At 37.7% G+C, this 24,235-nt stretch overlaps 1 protein-coding gene across 1 annotated transcript in view; it reads right to left on the bottom strand.

Moving 5' to 3' along the window:
* The window catches only part of TMEM135 (transmembrane protein 135), a 157,509-nt gene that overhangs the window by 115,552 nt on the left and 17,722 nt on the right, over window positions 1-24,235 (bottom strand). The window contains exon 4 of the mRNA XM_059465996.1: window positions 6,207-6,240. Coding sequence (XP_059321979.1) covers window positions 6,207-6,240 — 34 coding nt within the window. The remainder of the gene's footprint in view (window positions 1-6,206; window positions 6,241-24,235) is intronic.

Here is a 24,235-nt window from a genome sequence, read left to right as displayed (position 1 = left end):
CAAGTGCCATGTACATGCCTTTTAAATCCTTCCAGGCTTGGTGACTCCACCACATTCCTGGGCAGCCTGTTCTAGTGCTTGACAACCCTTTTGATGAAGAAATTTTTCCTAGTATCCAATCTAAACCAAATATCAAAGTACTTCTCCTATTCCAACAGTAACTTATAACACCACTTACTATTCTAACAAAACAAAAGTAGCTCAGTACTTAAGGCTTTTTTGAATGAAAGAAGGAACTAAGCAATGGTTTTACCTTAACTAGCACACTATCAGTTTAAAAGGTGACAATACAAGGAATGAACAGGGAATCTGGACATCATCAGACAATAAATACATGTTTCCTGACAGCTGCTGATGTAATCAAAGCCACTGTCACCCCAGAAGAGGGCTACAGAAAACAGTGACAAAGCAATCCTGGAAGACAAGTGTCTCAAGCATTTACTCGATGCACTTTCAGTTATGGATATTACTTCTGAAATGTTAGAAAAATTTTTAAAAAACATTAATTTCTATCTGGATAATATGCTAAAAGAATAGCTAAAGTCTTGCATCCTGGCAGACCTTGTACAATGTTAGTACTAAGGATTACATGAAAGCACACAACAAAATTTTAATTATCTAAAAAAACAAAGCAGGACTGGTCAAATTCATCTTACTACAACTAAGAGGTTCAAAACATTTAAAACGTGCATTTGGAAAATTTAAATCCACCTGTCCTTTGTAATTTTGGATTCCCTCCATGTTTTGACTAAGATGAAACTTACCAATGGAGAAGAAAAGGTGGCAGTTAGTCCTGTTTATGAAATGTCAGTTCAGTAAGTTCAAACAGAAAACATTTTCCTGTGCTATGATGAATAAACTGTGTAGCCAAATATAATGCTTTGCTGAAACAAATAAGATGTGTGAAATACCTGTTACTTCACAGAGTTACAAACAAAGAAGTGACAATGTTCTTTTTTTCATTTTAAAGGATATTTTTGAATTGGTACACAATGTTTTATAGCATGTAGCAGCACTGGGTGATAATTTCTCTGAGTTGCAAGTTATATTAATGACAAATGATTGCACATTACTGTAAAAACTCCACAAAACAAAAACACCCTTCAACCTACATTATTCACAGTATCCTCCCTCATTTAATTGTAACTGGCACAAGGTATTTCTTGAGACATCTGTAATAACTCAGATACACCAGCAATTCTGTAAAAGCATATCAAATGCAGAAAGCATTTGATAAGCTGGTAAGAAAAATCACTTAGGAATGCTCAGTGTTAGAGCATTTCTTGCATGCAAGTACCTTCCTTTACAATACCACCAGTTTGCCTTTAGCAAAAAGTTAAAACTACAGGATCAGCAAAATCACAGATTAAAAGTGGCTGTTGTTGTTTATTCTCTTGCTACAGCAAGGGCTCATTCCGCTTTCTTTCATCCATCCACCTATCACCCTCAAAAGGCATGAAACAATTACAAATTTATTGCATATGAAAAGTTATATTGGAGGGCTCTTGGCCTCAAACATTTGAACCATGTCCTATATTGTGCCATATCTCTGTCAAGCTTGGTACCTACTTGGCTCTCTGTGTGTGCCAGATAGCTAAAATTAGGCTAATAGCTTTGAGGTTTTCTAAAGTATTACACAGCATGAAAATTTTGCGATATTTTGAATCACTATGACTTCCACCCTGTAAAAAAACCATACAAATATCTGGAATTAAAGCTGACTGAAGAGCAATGGATACTCATTTCTCCATTAGATCCTGAGGGATTTATTTTTGAGTCAGTGTTTCAGCATTTTTGCGTGCTCCTAGACCAAATAGTTCAAGCTTTAAGAGCGCAACTTACATGCAACCTTCACACTTGACTAGTTGGAATAAACAATGATACAGCCAAAATGAACCCAGATTTAGCCTGCTTGGACTACTTTAAAACAGAAAAAAATTCTGCTCAGCTGTGTTACTTTATCATATACAGAAGCAGAGCATTACCCACTGGAATGCTACTAATCAACACATTCCATACTTGTCTAAACAGTATCTGTTCCTCTGTGTATGAGGATCTGAGCACAGTATTTCATAAACAGCAGATGCACCGATGACCCAATATCAGCACAGGAATAAATTAGATTCAGCATCCTCTGATTTCTCTATAAACTCTGTCTAGATGCAATTGCTGACAATTTTCCCCTTCCATTTCCAGGACACCAACAATATAATCTCTCTGTCTCTTTCTGGTCTCTTCTTAAAATTTTCTTAATATTAATTAATTAATTAATCTAATCCTTTCGTGGCAAACTCATCATTTTTATCACCTGCTCTCTGCTTTAACTAGAATAAACTCTACATTTTCTCATTTTTTCCACTTGTTTTACCTCTAACACTCCCATACATCAACTCCCGTTATGTCAGTCCAGCTCCATGTCTCTCGCCTCAATAAATTTCTGGGTTTTACTTGTAGATTGTGCTTCTCTACTTCCTTTCTTCATATCTTTCTTATCTTACTTTTAAACTTTATAGCTTTTCACTCAGTAATGTTTTCTCTATGGCTGGGACATGCCCCTACACTTCTCCCATCGCTCTCCAGAAACAGCCCTCAACAGCACCACTCTGCCTCTTGCATCCTGCTGCTTCACCTTGTGCTAAAGCTTTATATCATTTAATCCATGACCCTCAAGAGCCTCTTATTAACATTTCCAATTCTGTAAGCAGCCCACCATACACCAGAAGTCCTAGTAGAGAATGAAAAAAGACTTTGATGTAGTGATGCACAGTGTGAATTTCAAACATAGCAGGCAGCTCAGCACATGCTAGGATAACTGCCTCCTCTCTGGTGTAGCATATCAATGACAACAGCAATTTTTCTCAAGTTTTGTTTCTCAAAGAAGCTTGATATCAAGTCAGTCCTAGTTCAGATTAGTCTCTTCCTATCCTGCATTTTGAAGGCAGTCTTTGTTTGTTTTGTTTTCAAACTAAAAAGCCAAACCCTAACCCAAAGACACAGTTTCTTCAATGTAAAAGCAATAACTCAACTGTTGAGCTGTTCACAACAAAGCATGCCCCAAGTGTCTGGAAACATAAGAGCTACAGGTCGTCTTCATGGACAGTCATTAATATCATCTACTGTTCCAGATAAAAATAACTGAAAGATTACATTTCACTTTCCACCTTTTGCTGGAATCTTGGGGTTCCCTTTGATCTCAAATTATCCATGAAGGATCATCTCATATGTTCACTATCAATGCATCTCTTATGATCCTAGAAATTTTGTGACTTTAATACATGCAATCCAAAATAGAATTTGAAAGCTCCATGGCTCTGTGTGTCCACAGCACTGATTACCACTACTCTGTTCTGGGCTATTACAGAAACTTTAGGTCTCAAATCCACATGTTAAGCAATGTTAGGACTTAGGTGTACTAATTTAGTTCTAAAAACTCCAAATTACTTCCAGTGAGAAGTTAAGAAGTTGATTTTAGACTCTGCACATTAAAATTAAAGCTACAAATTCTTCAGTCCCATGCTTATTTCTAATTTCTATCTCAAAAAAAACAAAAAAGAAGATCCAAATCCTAAAGTACATTCTTATATAGCTTCAATTTAGCAGCAAGCTAGTCTGAAAAAAAACACTTTTATTCTATTTTTCCATAGAGCATATATAGCTGAACCATCCTATTTTTAATCTATGTTAACATGTAAGCAGCAAGGAAATGCAGCTAGGGAGTTCAGGTTCACATAAATCTATAATCACTGACTTATTTTAAATGAACCAGGACACTCATTCACATGTTTCCATTCACAAGTTTCTAGTAGCTCCAGATTAAAAAAACAATAAAAATGTCACATTTAGAACAAGAGTCCTAAGACCCCACCGCCTTTCATGTTCTACTGAATTTAACTCACTGAAATGAAAAACAGCAACCCATGCATAAAGATTTAACACACCTTTCCACTACATAAATTCATCTCTGAAGACAAATTGTCACATAGTGCCAACTGGACAACAGGACTTAAATTTTCTGATTTAAAAGCCCTAATCTGGCTATAAAAAGTCAGTGCAGCAACAGTCACGATAATCACTTATAACAACCAACAGTAATTACAGTTACCTCCTGCTTACCTGGGCAAAGGCACACATGAAAAATCACAAAAAAAAGCTTTAGTTATTATTGCTCAGGCTGCAAAACCCAGTATAGCAAAACATGAAACAAAACAAAGGAATATATTTAGTTCCCTTAACATCTTAACAGGTCCTGACACGAGTTTTACAGAATGCAAGAAATGCAGGCTAATTTCACAATATATCTGCCATCACTAATGATTAAAATGTGACAGCTTTCAAAATGGGACATGCTGCAATCTAAAGCTAACAGACATAAATCTTTTAAAGGCTTAGTAACTTTATAAGTGAATCTTATAAAAGTATATAAAGTTCTAGGCCAAAGACAAGCAACACAAACAGGGAAACATTTACTGTGATTACAGGGCTTGCTAACAAGGTGTCACATGATCACAAGTTTACAGAGCAAACTCTGGCAGCTCTGGCTTCACCAAAGATTTGTGACTAAAATAAGTCCTTGTGCTGAAGAGAATATCCATGCCAAATGGTATCCATAAAAAGTAACTCCATAGCTTGACTTTTCCCTTACAGCTCTGTTCAATACCAGGTGACCTGTGTGGTCCTTCATCCTTAGAGCCATGAACACAATGACAGCTTCCTCAGAATCTTGATACTCAGAAGTGCTGCTATTTAAGCACACCTATTGCTCCCTTCTCTTGGAAAGGAGTGATAGTATTCCAAAGGAGTGATAGTATGTTCAACTAAATACCACCATCCTTATAACCTCTATTCCCTGAATGAGGAGTTTCTAAACAGCGCCCTTCTGAATTCAAGGAAAACTTCCAAGGTTAAGATTTCATTGCAGGAGTCAAACCTTGTTCCCATGCACTGCTGGGACTCTGAACAGCTAAGTAATTGAATTTCAAAAGGAGAATTTGCCACCTTTTTAAATTAGGTTAAAAAAATTCATAGAGAAAAGGAATCCTAAAGGACAGAATATGAGTCATACAAATCAGGAAGCTATAAAATTTACAATGGTACTTCAACAATAATGATAAAGTGAAAAGCAAAAATTAATTTTTTCTCTTCTGAAGTCTGTAAGTTCTCCTCATGAGTCTGTCTGTAAAGACAGAGTCTATGAATACAGAACAACCCAAGAAACAATTTCTGCCTAAAAGAAATTGTTAAGCACCAGAGTTTGAGAGAGAACTATATAACGGGTTTGGTAAATGCAAAAAAGGACTTTCCAGGATATTTACCTGCTAACACATGTCATGATAATCAGGTCCTTCCAAAAGCTCTGACCCCACAAAATACTCAGAATTACAAGTCATCAACAATGATTGTACAAGGCCAGAAGAGAACCTATTAATTTTATCACCCTAATCTGTACTATGATACATTGCCTTTGTCTCACTCCTTTTAGTCATTAATCTTACCATCACCATCAGAGTTCAACTCAGGCACAGCCCTACTGAGGCCCCAGCAAACTCTCTCAGTAGTCTGAACACAGTTATCATTTTCTTTTTTGTGTTTCTGTGACTATTTATGCAACTCAAACTGTACAAAAACTTGACATTAATTCCTCTGGCAAAGTAAGATCTTTCCTAAAGGAGTACGATCAAGTAACAGAAGCATTTTATATTTGGAAAAAGTTAATGCACAAAGCATCATTTAGATAAATGCTATTTATTTGGAGAGTAAAACAAATATGACTCAAGATTTAAATTGATGCAATCATGTGTTAAAAATGTTTGCAAGCACAACTGACACAAGTTACGAAATTATTAATGGCAAAACTGAAGTATATGGTGTTGGATTTCTCATCTGCAAAATAATGATCATTTAAGTACCAGATGCCATTCTATCATGGAAGGGAAATACAAAATTACCATCTTCTTGGGGCTACAATACACAAAACTGAGCATAATACAATGAACCACATTTCAGCCTCTGCTTTACAGCTACTTCTGAAAGACCTCTCATTGCAGTTTGCCCTTAAGGGAGTTTATCTAATTATGCATAATTCTTAAAGAAAAATCCTGCAACAATTTAAAAAATGCAATGAATCTCAGCATCTATCAACTTTAAACAAGACATTTCCCATGGATCTTACATGTTTTTATTCTTTATTGAAATAAAGGACTACTTACTTGATTAGCCATGTATATTGTGAGAAGACCTCTCCTATAAACAGAAAAGATAAAATAAGTGGATGAAACAAATATTTTTTTTAGACTGAAGAAAAACACTTTAATCATTAAGAATATCTTATTAAAAAAGAGGATTTTAAAAACAGATTATTGATGGAGGATGAATCATTACCACCTTATAGAAAAATAAGTGCAAACATAAAAATAGCATCTTGATAGCACAGTATCCAAAGCAGTTAGGAATTACAGGAACCAAGTTATATATAGCAACTGGCTGCTCCTCATGAGTCCTGAAGCTGTCAGAAGGAGCAAGGCACCTTGAATTACACACAGCACTTATCACAACTTAAGCCTACATATGAGCCAGTAACATAAGCATGCAAACAATGACCTAAGCCTACGTTAAATTGTGAATTTGTAGCAAAATGCTTGTGTGTTAACTTCTGTTTTGTAATTGGTGCTATGCAACTCCAGGCACCTCAGCCCTTCTGTCTACAATATCAGGAAATGTTTTCTGCTGAGACTGATGCACAAATCTTGGCTCAAGCCAGTTGAAAGTCACAGTGCCAACAGTCCCCTGGAACAGTGACCACCATCTTCTCTTCTAATCTTTATCTACTTTTTTTCACTCCTATTTTTTAATGTGTCAGCCTACAGCTCACACTGTTCTTTAGGAAAAGTATAAACTTGGGCTCAAGCTCACATTTTTGTTGATTCTATTGCCGCACAAGATGAAAACTGAACTTGACTACATAGATGTGAGCTACTCCAGCAACCGACTGCACTGTAGGGTCCAGATGAAATTAAAATTATTTCCTATACATCAGTCACAAGCAACCATCACCCTTGAGAAAGTGGAAGACATTACCATTGGAGGTATGCTTTGCCTTGAATTATTCCTCCTCTTCTGCAAAGATTTCATTAGAAACTGTGGGCAAAGTCTGGAATACACAGTTTCAGTATTCCTACTGGGGTGGTGTTCTTATCTTCTTGAGTTTACCACCAGCCTTGTAGTATTTGGGATTGTTCATAACCTGACTCCACATTTGTCTTCATGTCATTTAGGATTTTTTTTATAATATTGCTACTACAGAAGGTAATATATAACTGAAGGCTTAACTCAGACTTGTATGTTCCATTGTCATGACATTTTAAATTTCTAAGCATTCATAAAGTGATTAAGAGAGACGTGTTAACAGAAACATATCTTGCTATCAGTTCATTTGAAGGTGAACAAAACCAAAGCACAGAGAGCAGGAAACAAATCTGTGTTGCACACTTCCCAAGCTTGATTCATTCAAAAGGTTTACTCAGTATTTACTAACCCCCACGTTTACATCTCCGTAACTTTGTCAAACTCCACATCCAGATCAAGGCTTTTCACAGCAGCCATCTAAGCTACAGGGAAGCTACATTCCACTTAAAAGTTTTACTGCTTCCACATCACAATGAAGTTGTGTGTAAATTTCATTTTTCTCCCGGCTGATTTACGACCGGTGATAGCTCAGGGACGCCACTTGCTCGGTTTCTCGGCTGTTTAGGCTTGTAAGGTTTTCTGTGAGCTGTTTAGGTGGCCTGGAAAGGCCCAGGGATGGCCTTGAAGAGCCGACGCTTCAAAGGACGAGGAGAGACTTCTGATCTTGTCTCGGTCTTGGTGTTTATTAATTGTTTATCTAAAAGATTTTCTTTCAGCCCGACAGAGGTCTGCACAGCAAGTCAGCCATGGGCACACTCCCGAAGCCCCTGGGCGGTCACTTATCTTTATACCCTAAGTTACGTGTACAATATTTATCATTTCTCCCCAATACCTTCTACCCTTATTAACCGGTGCACTTCTAGTAATAACCAATCCCAAAGTGCCACCACCACCACAGAAGATGGAGGCCAAGAAGAAGAAGAAGAAGGACAGGACACGCCCCAATTCCTCCATCTTACTTCTTTAGACCCCCCTGTACCAAAATCCTAAACCCTGTGTTTTACACTTTAACTAACTTATCCCTTCACCATTCACCCAGTGAATTCCTCCCAGTCCTCATACAGGTCTCATCTCCTGTGTAGGATCAAAGTCCAGCCACCAGACACTTCTGGCAACGTTCCAGGATTCCCAAGCCCCCCAAGGGTGGTCTCGGCCTCTCTGCACCTCCATCCTGAGGTGCTGAGATCCCACAGTTGTGGAAAGCAGTAACACAGCATACTGACTTCCACTAATTGCTCTCTACTCACAGAGAAGATTCAAATTTGGAGTAAGTTCAAAACTTTAACTATCAAAATCAGTTGGTTTCATGGTAGTTTTTGTTTTTTTTAATGCAGAATTACAAATCTGCTCTCTGTATACCTTCTCTACCCAGTACCTCCCTGTGCCAGATACTAGAAACAAGATTCTAGCATGAAAGCCTAAGGAAAAAAAGCCTGAATATTAAGAGTTGATGGGAATGAGGCATACAAGAAAAAAAGAAGACAAAAGGTAGGGAATATGGTCAATGAGTATTTAAGGAAAATAGCCCCCATAACTTGCAATAAAGCATCAAAATACTGTATGACATTTCTGAACAGGAAGGGGTAAAAATTCACCTGATGCAATAGATAAATTCAACTCTCAGGCTGGTCTGCAAACATTCACCTAGTCTTTCAGTTCACTAGCTCAAATGATAAAACAATATTGGTGCCCCAATCCTCCTGAGTAGCGAACTACCAGATAATGCACAGTTCTGTGTACTGTAAAACTTATTTTAATTTGTTCTCAAGAAAATATACTGGATATTTCCTGTTTCTTAGATTTTGTCTTTACCCCTGTAATAGCATTAAAAATTTATGATAAACATCCACTCAGCCGTTTGGAAACACAGAGATAAACCTATCCATAAGAGCTAACCTGGTAACTCAATCCACTTTGAGTATTCTGGAAAATGTCAGAACATCAAAAACATCCTGCAGTAACACACCTGTGAGTAGACTCAACCAGCAACCGAGCGACAGACGCAGCTTTCAGAGCACACTCTGTATTCACACTTGTAGATTCTACAGTGGGCACGAAGCAGGATGACCATTGTGATGTGCACATAACTTACTTAGTGGATTCTCCCCTGCAGTCTCTCTGTCATGCAGGCAGGGCTTTTTAGCCTCCCACTGAAATTTATTTAGTCTTTTTTAAAACACTAACAAACTAAGAACTAAATGAGTTTTAGTTTCTATTGTAGTCCCTTTGGGGGTAAAACGCAACTCACCAACCACAAAGACAAAGAAAGGAAAAGGGGCCAGAGAAGAGGAAGGAAAGAACTCAGAAGCTGCAGTGCAGCTGGAGCAAGGTCAATGCGAGAAGTAGGTGGCTGGGAGGAGACGAAATGCGCAGACAATAAATTTGTGCAAGGAAGTCACTTCCGGAACCGAAAACACAGCAAGTTGTTACATGACGTCATCTCCAATTGCCTGCAACAAGTCCGGCTGTGAGGCCCAGGCAACTCCAAGCAGAAAGAGTTTTCTTTCTCCAAATTAATTCTGTGACTGTTTTAAAAATAAATAGCCCCATGTTTCCATGGAAAAGGGAAAAAAAGGGGAGGGGGAAAGGGCATTCTTCCTGGCCCTGTGCAAATGTGATCCAACAAGCCTAACCCAAACCTGAACTCTGCTATTAAAAACCAGTTGGAAGCTCAGAAAATGTTGCACTATTTTGTAGCAATGACAGCTGACAGAAAACAGGACAGAAAGATGGAGGTAGGCCAAGTAAAAGGGTCACTGGTACAACCCAAGGACTGTACTAAAACTGCAGCTGGTAAATAGGGGGAGAATGTAATTGGGAAATGGTATTAGGAGAGCAGGAAATTATTAAACAATAAAAATAATTAGTCAGCCATGTCTAACCACATGCTTTGGGGAGGTTTAAAGATACAAATAAACAGCTTACATGTCACTGCTAAAGTCCATGAACCTGTGCTGAATGCTAATCCTGGCAACACCAACTCCAGCAGGTGGCTACAGCAGTGTCAGTCTGGCAAGGTCACTACAGGAAAGCCCGACCAGACACACACAAATCCCTACTGCCTGCTCTTCCTCCTTGCTTTCTGTCTTAGGCCATTTTCTCCAAAGCCTGCTCCATAAATATCTTCATTGTAGCTTCCCACTGACTCCCAGTCATGTCTCCAGTTGACTGTCTCTCCTATACTCAGCTCTGTTTCTAATGACACCTGTGATCTTAGGAAGGAAAAACATGAGCTAGGGGTAACCTTAAATTCATGAGCAGTAGACCAAGGTCCATCCTACCAGTTTCTTGTACTAAATTAAAGAACCAAAAAAATACTTTGCTGAAAAAGTGTTAACAATAGCAGTCTCCACCTGAAAATGGAGGCTTGCATGAAAGTAATGTTTTATTTGCTCTTAAATTCAAGTCTCAAAGAGAAGTAGAGTTTAGTATACTTTTCACTTTGGTGAAAAGTACTTTGTTTTTCCTCCTTTTTCTTCTCAATTCACACTTTTAAATGAATTTTCTAACATGCTTGATAGAGAACTGAGTAGGCAAAATTTCAGAGTTTAGTTATCCAACACAGGTCACATTATCTACAGTTGAATAATTCCAATCTTGCAGATTCCACATTTAATGGTTAAATTACAAAAGACCACAGGCTTCTAGAAGATAATTCTCTTGTTCATTTAAACTTTTCTTTGAGGAATGTATAACTCGATAAAACTTGCTTTTTGGACAACTTGGGAACATTCAGACCAAATTATAACAGCAATAGCTCTTAAACTATGGCCTATAAACCTCAACAGAGAGCCACATATTTCTGTTATTGCACTGCCCAGAGGAAAGAGCCTAAAATAACTACTAAAAACCCCAAAAAGCTACAGGATAAAAATAACAAGGAAACCTAGCAGTGTACTGGGCTGTATTACCAGAAGTTTAGGTAGGAGGTCAAGGGAAATGATTAATCACCTTTACTTGGCACTCACTACACCAGACCCCGTGCCTGGTTGTGGTCTCCAATACAAGCAGGCACTGATCAGCTGGCATGGAGGACCAGCAGTAGGTCCTGACCCAAGGAAGACAGGAGAGCACTGGAACAGGGACTCAGAGGTTTGCAAGGCTGAGCAGACAAATCCCCAGGCAAGCTGGACTGAATTCAGTGCCAGCCCTGCTCCAAGCAGGAAGCTGCACTAGCTGAATTCCCAAGACTTACCTGAACAACTCTATTATTCTACAGAAAAAGGTGGAAAGCAACTTCAAAATATCATCAATAATTGTTTTCACAGATTACAAAATCAGAAGAGATTACAGTGATAAACAATCTGTTTTCCTAATGAATACAAAACACAAACTCTCATTTGATGAATTAGCCATTTACTTAAAAAGATCAAATTTTTCTTTTAAGTATTTCCAATCACCACAATCACTGATACATTATTTTATGGGTACTTATCTTTACAATTTGCACCCTAAGACAAGAATTAGTCTGGCCTCTGAAAAGTTACGTCTTGACCTCCCCTCTAACACTACCCCCTCCAACCAAGTCCCCTTCAATACCATCTCTTAAACAAGAACTGAACTCCTTCAGTTTTTCCAGACTGTTCATTAAGTTTTTAATCATACTTAGAGCTCTTTGCTAAAACTATCCCAAATTTTTCAAAATTTACCTTCAGGACTTCAAATAAAAATATAGGAAATATAAACCAGATTAAAGTTCTCCTATCTTTTGTTTAACCAAAAGTATTTTAGAGTCAAAGAAATCATTGGGTGCTGCTCTCAGGCTTTGCATTTGCTGGTGAGCAAGGTATTTAAATCGTCTTGTAAGTGCTGTAAACTCTGGAAAACTTATTTGATTGAGGCCAAAGTCCAATTTCCCTTACACGTGAGTAAAAAATTTCTATTTGTGCCAACAGAAGCAGCAAGTGTCCAAATCTGCATGCCAACATATTGTTTGTGGAACACTTTGCTGAAGAATGTTTTCTTGCTTGGCTTGATGGGCTATAAAACTAAAAAATAACTCTATTTTCCCAAGCAGCATAAGCTTTTGCTTCATATAATAGTAAATCATACAAAATACCAATCTTTAAATACAACCAAGATTGTTTTTTCCTACAAAACTCATTGACAGTTCTCTCTCATTTATGGTTTTCCTTCAATGTATTTATGGTTTCCCTTAAATACAGAGTTGTTGCTAAGTTAAAAAAAATAAAAACCAAACAAAACACAACAGCACCATCCACACACACAAAAAAACCCAACCAACCAACCAACCTTGCCTGAAGGCGGGATGAATCCTTAGAAAGTACTTACACTCATGGAAATTTTACCATAAATTAATTATTGCAACCACAGAAGCCCCCCAAAAAAATTTCCAACAGAAAGCAAACACCTTCTCTTTCTCTAAAAAGCCACAGAAGAGAGGAAGGACCAGTCATCTTTAAGCTAAATCTTTCTCAATATTTATTCTTCCTCCTGAATATTTCTTTCTTTCATGCATTTTGCCTTGCCCAGCCCATCTTTCGTGTCTAATAGCAACACTCCTGTTCCTAGAATTTCCTCATGAAAAACTGGTTTTGGTGATAGGAAGTTTAAAGAATTGTTTTCTCTATTGCCTTGTTTCAGTTTAACCACAAACCTTTCTGAGCGGACATCCTGAAATCTAACATTCACTGCAATTAATGAAATTTATTTGAACTACTATAACTGCTCTTTTTTACCAGTATTGTGGTTCTTATGATTGCTTTTTTTTGTCTTGCTCAAAACTAAAGGGGAAATAAGTTAGCAAGTCAGAAATAACAGGAAATACCTACAGCAAGACGAACACCACTGTGCACAGAATGAACACAAATTGACTGAACAGGCACCTCCTCCAGTGAGAGCAGCCCTAGGTGTGAGCTATAAGAGGGAGCCCCCAAATTCCCCCCCAGGGCAAGGGGCACACCAGGGCAGGTACACCCAGGCCCCATCCCTGTGGCAGCTCCCACAGCCCAACACACAGCAGCAGCAGCCAGCACGGGGGGACAGAAGCAGCCTGAAGATGGATATAGCAATATGTTAAAAATCTTCATGCATGCAATTAAGAGAACAGGTTCTCTGATTAAACATCTCATTGATGGATTATGTTTCTCCACATATGCAATATATTTAAACAGCTGGTGGGGCAAACACCCAGAAAATAAAAATATCCAACTCACTGCTAAGAGAAGAGCAGTTTTAGCTTTGCTATAAAGCGTTCTAACCTCATCCCCAGACCAAAACTTTAAACTCCTGATATCTGCTTTTCCAAAAACTCTTCATGCTGACAAACCAAGAAGACTTGGCACAAGAAGAAGCAGGTACTAGAGTCAAACTCACCTTTCCTTGTGGCCTACACAACAAAATCTGAACTCTACATTACTTTTTTCACCATTTTTTTCCATAAATTCATTATATTAGTTGCCTAGAAAATCAAGTCTGAATTTTACATGAATGTCACTGTTCACTGAATCTGCTGCTGAATATTCTGACACTTATCACTGTATTTTACCTATTTTTTATTATTATTTTTTACTAGTCTAAGAAATCACAAGCAAAACTACTTTTATAAGAATCTCTGGATTCAAAAGCAAATATGGAGTGGAATGTTAAGCAAAGGGAAAGAGCATAAAACCTATCCTGTACTCACTTGTTACAGCAAAGCAGTAATTTTAAGTGATAAATACTTTCATATATATGCATGTATCATATAAAAATATTTCTATTATAATTACATATGTATATATATAAATAAATGGCAAAACTTGAGAACATTTGTCCTCTTTCAATTTAAAAGAAAAAAGAATGAAAAAGAAAGATTCAAAAAGAGTTAACTTTGGCTTTAATTTCTGAACATAAACTAAGAAGCTAACATAATAGTTTGTAATGGCTCCCCAGACAGGACTCATGGTCTGCAAAAACAGGAAGAATTCCTCCCATCAGCTTCAATCCCTTCCCCCCCACTGTAAAACACCACTTTATAACCTGCAGAATTAAGTCAAACACACAAATCACAGGTTTCCCTGGGAGGTTTCCCTGGAATGAAAGAAGTTAAAATGAAGAGGTAAGGGGTAGGGTTTTCTCTGCTTTACAGCAGCTTGACACCACAAGCAAACCCAGCATAGATGTGGAGCTGTGATTGCATCCCTGTAATAACACAAGCACTACAGATTATGTTTAGGGTATTGTTAATCTCTCACACCCACCAATTTCCTACTGACAGCTGGAGGTCAGCAGCAAAGTCCTGGTGCAAAAGTTCACTTAAAATCAGCAGGAACAGACAAGTTTCAAAATAATGCTGAAAATTATGAAAACAGACCTAAGCAGTGAGTTTTCAAAAAAGAACATGGTAACTTTTTAGCCTAGTAAAGACCAGCAGGTAAGTCTTTACCACAAAAATAATGTTCAGAATTTCATCTCAAAAATATACAGTTTAAGGACTCGTGACCTACTTTTTTTAAAAGGAATATTCCTTTAAAAGGAATATTTTGGGTTGTTTAAAGTAGGAAATGGAACTTTTCAAGCTGGAGAAATTGAAATTGCTCAAAACTGTAAATCAGTAATTTTTGCTTGGAGCATATTACAATGTTCAGCAAAATGGTTTTATGCAAATACTCAGAATTTGTTGTTCTTAAAAGGAAATAAAATAAACTCAACATGTTCTATGATTTGAACACATGCCAAAGAAAGGGTATGAGAAAACTTGAACGGGAGAGAAGCCAAAAATAAAATATATCTACAGTAATACATTCCAGTTAAATTAGTACCAATAATTCTTACAGAGTTTCCAGAAAGTGCAACACAAGATAACATCTATAGTTCAATTTTTTAAACTCCTTTATGCTCTATTTTATACAGATTTTCTTTCACTATTCCCTCCCTCTTCCTCCTCTCTGAGTTTCTCTATGGTATCTACAGAGCAAAAACAAACGCTGACCTACAGAGGGGAAAAAACCTCTTAATTAAAGTGTGATTTAACCTCACAAGATTCCATGAAGAGATAAAAAGATTCCAAAAAGCTTATTAGTATTACAGAATGACTGACTGGGAGATAACAGAAGGAAAACAAATTAATCAAACCTCAAGAAAAGAAATGAAGGATTTTGGGATTTTTTAAATTATTCACATTCTTGGTACAGAAGGTCTATCTACTGTTAAGTAAGGCCCCAAATAACAATTTCTTTGGACTGTTGATAATAACACTGAACTGTTTTTAATCAGCTCAGTCAATCACAAAGAAAACACTCAGTTCTTTCTGGGCATGGGCTGTTTGGCCACTCTGTCTGGAAGGTATGAGCATAGGGCACAAAAGCAAACACTTTTGAACAAAACTGCTTTGGAGACTCTCAGCAGCAGCAGGTCATCGTTTAATGTATTCTGTTGGCAGTCACTACCACTCCCAAGTAAAATAGGACACTATGGACAGAACGGTTAATAAAAATTAGGAAGAGCAGCACAGGGCATGGAAAAAATTCAGAGTTGAAAATATGTCCAGTATTCATTGGCCTTGGACATATATTCAGTGTATTTTGAGAGTGAGAAGGCAGGAAGGAGGAAAAATTTGTCATATAAGGTCACTCCTTCAGTTGACAGCTTGGGGCTGTCCCAATACCAGCTGAAATTTATCCAGTATTTGACCTATTCTTCTCAACCTCTACCCTCTAGCCCTTCTCAAGTTAAGAGCCCTTCAACCCTACCTGCATATCCCAAAACAAGCTCGGAGCAGCTCAGCAAGAAGCAGCTCCAGAGGCTTCCAAAGAAGCCCCTTGGAATGGCTGCCTTTCCCTTTCCAATTTATATTCTGTGCCCAGTTTGAGACAGTCCAGTCCACAACACAAGTTTTTTGATAAGCTACTCAAATCATCAGTTATTTCATCTATTTCAAAAGACTTCAGCAGCCTGATACTGTTTTTCAAGTCTGTTACACTAATAGCTATTGTAGTGTTTGCATGTTTAGAACTAATTTTCTCTTTAAAGTCATAATGTTTTAATGTTACATTTCTGATAGGATAATACTGTTTACAAAGCACCTGAAACAATTAAAAAAAAAAAAAAAAAGCTATTTGATTTGACAAATCAATCTAACTCCAACAAGTAACTATTGAAACTTTTCACATGGTGTGACTAACTTCTAAATGCCCTTGTATTCAGCAACAGCAGACCAGCACTTCCAAGAGAAGTAGTGTATGGAGTTAGACTTGTCAACATACAGTGACATTTGCTTTCTTCCCTCCCTTTAGACCCTCTAATGGCAGCCTATTAAGTAATTTTAAAAACAGGCTTTAAATCCAGTTAGGAACTATTAATTTAATCACTCAGAAGACAGATGAAGAATGTGCCTATTAAGAATGTGCCTACGTCCATAATGGGGGTCCCACAAGGGCTCCCAAGGAACAGCAACATCAGAAATCAATGTGAACCTTCTCTAGAAAGGCAAGCAAACTACACAAAGTGTGACTGAGTGTCATTTCAACACATCCCTATTGACTGAGAAGCCAGTATCTGGCAGGACATCAATAGTGGATGATGAACTGTGCCAGATACTACAGACAGACGTTAATGAGACATTTCACCCACCAAAGAGAGAAATAAACCATTGCCAAGTCCAGTTTGAACCTACTATTTTCTGGCATTAAGCTCAAATATCCAAACTGCCAAAAGTTGATATTGGAACACTTTTGCTAGTTCCTCAGTCCGTTGCTCAGAAGGAATGAATAACAGACACCGAAGAGCTTAAAAGGAAAAACATATCACTGAAGCAGCAAGATGGAGCCCACATAAATTCCTTCACGCAGATCAAATTATGCTGTACTACCTGACAGTCCATATTGTTTCAGTCTTTCACCAAAGCTGGAGAAGTCTGGATTGCAATAACAGATACTGGCCCAAATTCATGAGACCTGCTTAATACCAGGCTTGCCTTTAATACCATGGACACTGTTTGGTCCTGCTTCTTAGACAGACTGTCTATAGAAGAACATTTTAATGGCATACACTCACTTTATCAAAAAATATTAAATCTGGAATAGAGGTCATTAGATTACAAGAAACACTACAACACATGGCAATTTATTTCCTTACCAAAGGAAATTAAAACATGCCATTTTCTGTCCCGGGATGTGGAGGGGAGAGGCCAGGAAGGGGAAGTAAAATGTTTGACCTAAGAATAGTGCTGTAATCTTTGCCACAGAAAAGCTTTGTGTGATTACTATTAGCAAATCATTATCATTCTAAGTCTTTACCTTCACACTTTTCCTGCTGCAGGAGCTGACAATAACCTTAGCTCCTTGGGAACAATGAGGTTCCAGAAAAGTCAGTTCTTTTACAGAGAGTTTTTAGGAGTGGTTTGCATGGAAACAATTCTTAAGCTGCTCTCATCTATAGTATCTAAAAACAATATCCTACAAGCAGACCTGAGGAACACAGCACCGAATATTTCCCTCCAAGACCTCCAGCCATTGCACTAGAGGCATGCTAGGCATGGATATTATCTTGCCAGGTAAATGTCAGCACTCAAGCCAGCTCACCTAAGCAGCATCTGAAGTTTATTCTATACTAGCAGAGTATTTATTATTCCCCCTCTGGGAGCTCCATGTTACACACAAGCATTCAGACACAGAAGATGTATTAAGTGTTTGCTTAAGCCAAGGAAGTCCAAATGAGTGTGTCCTGGATGCTAGTGCTGAGCCGACAGGACAGAGTAATTAATCCACTGTTTGTGCCATTTGAATTTAAGTCAGATTCACAGAATAGTCCAATGTTCAGCAGCAGTCTAAATTTTAACATTTTATCTGTCAGCATTTCAACAGGACTGTAAGTTTTACAAATTTTGGTGTGGTGTTTTATGGTTAGTGATGAAAAACAAAGAATACAAAATTATACTACTATGCAGATGACTAAATCTTTTTTACTTAAGTTTTCAGCCTACAAAGTGAACATATCAGAAACAGATTTGCCAAAAGTAGTTCTTGAAATAATTTTTAAAAATCAAATTTTAATTATCATCAAGTCTCAGTTAGTCATGGAGCCATGCAGAAACTCAGGAAGGCATCTGCACAGCCACCTGGGATCTATCAGAGCTTGCTGCTTGACCTTAGCACCACCCTTTGTTCACCCAGGCTGGCCCCATGTGCACTGACAGAGTAAGCCAGAGCTTAATAGGCGCTGCCCAAGATGTCTTTACATTCATGAAGCAGCCACATGGCTGGTGCTGAACCTATGCTGGTAAATCCTTCTGAAACTCAAGAGATGTGGAGGCCACTGAGCAATTGCAACCAAAGAGTCCTGCATGATCCACCTCAGCCCTGACTCTAACAACACAGAGAGAAAATAAACTCAGTCTCTACAGACTCATCCAGATGCTGCAATGCATTCTGTAGTGTCTCCAGAATCACAGGTCTATATTTCACATGGGATCTTGCAGTATTCTTCCCTGTCTGCCTGTGTTATCCTTGAAAATGAATTGTCAGCTATAAAGCTGTAGCTGCTCTGCTGCTCTTCAACTTGTGCAAGACTTCAGTTACCACACAAGAAAGCTGAAGCAAATTTTTACAGCATCCAAATGCTGCAGCCTGAATGTTAAACTTGGTTGCTGAATACTCATACAGAAACAGTAAAGTTTTTCAGAATCCTGGATTGTTTATAACCCAGACTGACTGACTACACATGTATGGAACTGTAGTCACCGATTCCCAAAAAATCCTCTTGCTCTGTTCACAAGTAAAGAATTTACCGTGCCAAAATTTTGCTATCTCATGTGGATGAAATCTAGTTTACAACAGTTATCTAGACAGTAATGAGACACAGAATGGCGAATCATGCAACTGGTGGGAAAGAAATGACCAGTATGAAATAGAAACACACAATTCAGATAGTTGGGAAAAGTCCAAGTGATGAGTGCAACCACTCCTTTTATCCAGAAGTATAAGGATTATACCCATATCTTATGTGCACACACAGAATCACAAGGAATAAAGGGCAGGAATGAAGGACAGACTTACTGTAGGAATAATTAAGAACACCAGCTTTCTCACACAGTAAACCAAGTGGTTTCCTCAGTTTATATAAATGAAGCAAATTTTACTCTGCAGCTACTTTTACAAATGGAGCAGACAGTTTATACCATGCCAGTAACAAAGCATCTTTCTATGACCCACAGAGGACGTCCTCTTCCTTCACACAAGACAGCCTCACAATATGGCTACAATTTAAATGACAGCACTTTCCTCATCCACTAAATGGGTGACCTGGTTACAGAAGGACATCAAATAAGTTAAACAGGACTTGCACCCTGTGAACTCGCATTAACTGTGCCTGGTGATCATGATGTTCCTTTAAAAGCCTTTCAATATTACCCAGAATAATCTTCAGAATGTTTCCAGAAACTGAGGTTAGACCAACAGGTCTATAGCTTATTGGGTCTTCCCTCAGACCCTTCCTGTACATAGAGTAACACTGAGAGAGGTCCTGTTGCCACATCCAATAGCTCCTTCAGAACTCTGGCATGAATCCTCATGGACTTGTGAACATCCAGCTGATACAGCTGGTTCCTTACAATTTCAGTGTCTGCAAATGGATTGTACTGATATACATGGTCCTCCAAATCAAAGAGCTGAGCAGCCTATCAATGTTATCAAAGATGGAAGCAAAAAACAGTCTCTGCTCCTTCTACATCTCTATTAGTCAGGTGATCACCTTCAACAAGTATCAATGTGTTTTCGTTAGACTTTTCCTTGCTATTAACGTACTTTAAAAAGCCCTTCCCTGTTGTCAGATACAGCATTGACCAGTTTCAGCTCTAATTGAGTTTTTGGCCTTTCAAATCTTCTCCCTGCATATGCAAACCATAGCTCTGTACTCCTCCTATGATGCCTGACCTCACTTCCAGAGATCACACAGTTTCCCTTTACTCTTGAGCTCCACGAGTTCAATGTTCAGCCAAACTGCTCTTCTGGCCCACTTGCTGGACTTACAACACGCTGCAATTGCCTGCTCCTGCACTTAGAAAAGACGGTTCTTAAAAACTGAGTTTATCAGTATTGATCTAACTGAACAGTTTAAAAAATGCCAGAAACTGTTTCTAAAATTAATACATGATTCAATAATAGTAAGACAAACAGAAAACTCTCTGAATATATCACCAAAGTTATCACTGCCAGGGATATACCTTAGAGAGAGCACCAATTCTTCTAGTTTAAAATACTAGCCTATTGCAGGTTTTTCCATAAAAAATATCCTAAGAGCTGCCTATCCTGAGCAACCTGCCATTCACAATGTTGTCTCCATCACAGCACCTTTCAGATTGACTTCTGCACTCCCAGCCTTGAATGATCAGTTTTCCTTTCTTCTGATAACTTTAAGCAATCTGTTTTTGGGGAAGTGTCCCTGTCCATGGCAGGGGTGTTGGAACTAGACAAGCTTTTAGGTCCCTTCCAATCCAAAACATTTTATGAGACGGTTCTAGAACTACAGCACAGTAGCAGTCCTCCAAGCATGCAGCAAAACATGTTCAAACATTTATGCATTGTTACTATAAAAACATAAATCCTCAAACACTGGCTTTCACCAAGGCAGTTGCTGAAGTACCATTAAATTTAACATATTTTGGTTTAGAAACAGAAACCTTTCCCAGTAACTTCTACAGCCTGGCTCCATATTCCACACCAATAATCACTCTAGAGGAGTACAATTCCAAAAAATTTGTTTCCCTGCTAGGTCTCCTTATCAGATTACACCACAAAATACTCACGTCAGTGATCCAAACTCCAGAGTTTTCTCACTACAATACAAAGAATGTGGAAAAAATCACTCCTCAATATGGCTTGCTTTCTCAATTTCTTACCTGTACCAAGTACAACTAAAGTTTGCAAAAACACTTGCTGTGTTTAAAGTTTGTTCACTTGTTTTGATTACTCACCCCACCAAAATGGAGATTTATCTGCTTCCCTAAAATATACCAAACTGAATAACCACAAAACATTTTTGAGAAAGGAAATTACCACCTCAAGTCTAAATATACTATACTACTATAAAGAAATATACATCAACAAATTTGTATTTGAATGTTACAAAGTTACAAAATTCATGTATTTCTTTACAGTGTATACTTTTAACGATTACAATGCTGTGATATCCCTCCTTTTTAATGTGTTTAGACTAATGGCAGTTATGGCAAGCAAATACTCTTAACAGCACTGAATGTTTCATCAGAAACAACATACAGTATAAAAATTCCACATTGTTCTCACACAAGTGTTTCTGTCACTTTTCCAAGCAATACAGAGTAATACTTTCTTTCCAAGAACACTAAATAGATGTGTTTATATACAGATCTCTTATATAACACACACTGTTGCACTGCTTTACTTTTTAAATGCATGTACTTTAGATATTTTTCTAAGAGTCCAGCACACTGATTTTTTTTTATTAAAAACACCCAAAGTTTTCAACTAAAAACATATTACAAATACTTGCCCAGAGCACGATTTTACAACCAAATTATAAAAGCCCTAAATCTCAGGTTTTATAATACCATCGGTGACAGAGTCATAACTGCAGCGACGCGACAGGCGCCGCTATAATGTTAACAGCCAGTATGCAAACACTGAGGCAGCCCAAGGGAGGAGCAGGGGCAGCCCCACAAGTGTCCCTTCACACATGCCACAGAAACTTTAGGTGGCTGTAGTTAAACTTTCTCTAGTTTAATTAGCTACAAAAGGCAGGGAGAAAAAATCCCAAACAGCCAGGCAACAAGACAATTAATTTCATTAAAACTGGAATTGTGTCCCCTCTTAAAGCTTTATAGTTCTTGAAATTCATTAATACATGACTTCTTGATCAAGGGCCAATAAAATGAAGTTTGCCATCTAGTTACTAGCAAAACACAACTTAAAATGGTTTTGAAACATCAGCACATTTACAAAACACTTAGAGAACACAATTTTTTCCTAGAAAGTAGTCACAGAGGACTTAAGTACAGGCTCTCCGCCAAGCTATGGTACTTCTTTAGAAGTCAGCAAGGTACAACTGATCTAATCAGATATCCAGTAACTGGCTGGCTTCAGCCAAGTCTCAAATCACATTTCAACAGCTTGATTCACAACAATTTTAACAAGTATATTCAGTTACTTCCTTGTTTTCTAACAGTTTCAGTACTTCTAGAATGAGGCAGTGCCATGTCTTTCACTCCAAGCCACGTATCTCCTCCTTCCTGAATGTTCAATTCCTGGCGATATCATTTAATAGATGTTGAAAGAAATGACAGGAGACTGCAACTTGGAATTACAAACAGAAACCAAAAGACACAAGCAAAATATGCTTTTTTAAAAATCATAAATAAAATTGCTTCAGATCACCAGTTGGAAACACCTCCTGTAGGAGCCAACAAGGATTGTATGGTTAAACAACTCCATACAAAAGTTAATAAAATGAATGCAATAATTTCCTAAGGAAACTCAATGAAATTTAAGGAACTGAATCATCTCTATTTTTGAGGAGACATTAACACAGCCTTTAATGTCTAATACTACAAAACTGAATTCTATGATGAAACAATTGCAGACTTTAATAGAAGATGTAAAACAGGTGAATCTGCAAAGAACATTATATTAAGTATAATCATGCAACTGCACCTATCAGAACCTTGCTTGCTTATTATTATATATCCATAGCTATTATGACAATATAAACATAAAGAATGACTAAAATATTGACAATTAAAACAAATTAGAGCCAGTAAAAATGCTTCCTCCTAACCCTAGAAGGCAACACACAAAGCTTGAGAGCACTAGAAAAAGTGGAAAATTCTGAGTTCCTCCTAGTGGAGTAAGGGACGAAAGGCATAGAATATATGTTTGCAATGTGCAGATTCATAATATCCATGTTTATCTATCCAAATCCAACTCTTATCTAAGAAATAATTTTTATCAAAACATTACTAAATCATATTAATGTGACCAGTTCTCTTTCAGTAATCTCACAGAACATTTATGGATACATATACAAAAAAAAGTTAAGAAGTGCTTTTATTCCTTGGCCCTTTCCACAGATCCTGATAAACTAGTTCTCATAGACAGCAAAACTATATTTTATGGTCATCACATAGAACACACATGGACATATTAATGTGCCATTTATATTTTTATAGACCTGCAGGAGCATAATATAGTGCAGAGCATTTCCTGGGGCTGTTTGAAGCTTCTATGCAATGTCACCTCCCCTCCTCACTGCGAGTGTCCTGAAAATCTGTAATTAGACATAACACAGATAAAATCTACAATCAAACTAATTCTGTCACACATTAGAAACCATGTTCCTGCTCACGATTATAATGTGCCTAGCCAAGCTATCGATCTCTTTTTCCCAATCTTCCATATGAATTACATACTACAAGGCTGGTACACATGAACAGCAACACTTGGAAGAAAATCTGATTTATAAGCCTGCTGTTCCCAAGTTCAGGACTGACAAGGACACTGCACAAGCAATGCCAGTGAGGTACTTAAAATAGGGTATCCACTTGGGAAGAGATTAAGTGATTAAGTTCAATGTTGCTGCCAGCTGCTAGCAGCAATTTGAAGGGCTAGAGATAGGTTTATGAACTCAAATCAGGACTTTTTCCCACTTTCCTGATTTTTCACTACAATTTGTTCTAAGCTGTTCAGCAGATAACTGAAAATGCCCCTGTGTGTCCATGTGAAATATCAGTTTCCTAAGGGAATGCGAGTCTATTAAAATTTGATTTTGCCTGTAACAGAAGCTAACAGGCAAACAGATGTGAAATCAGAAAGTCATATTTCACTGTCAGCAGCAGCATTTTGCACATTATTCATAGTTGCCATCTGAGAACATACCAAACAACTTTGTATTTTAAAAAAACCCTAATTTTCAAATACCTCTTGACATCCTTTAACAATTCCTTTCATTACGAACAATGACTCCACATTTTCATATATGTGTTATACTGCAATACCAAGAGTTCCTTCTTTCCTTTAACTGATCCAACATAATGTGAATTTTTAGACAAAATATCTTAGGTCACACATCATGGATTCTGACA

This window comes from Ammospiza nelsoni, chromosome 2 (assembly GCF_027579445.1).
Source record: "Ammospiza nelsoni isolate bAmmNel1 chromosome 2, bAmmNel1.pri, whole genome shotgun sequence".
Lineage (NCBI taxonomy): Eukaryota > Metazoa > Chordata > Aves > Passeriformes > Passerellidae > Ammospiza > Ammospiza nelsoni.
This window is presented reverse-complemented; position numbering and strand designations above follow the sequence as displayed.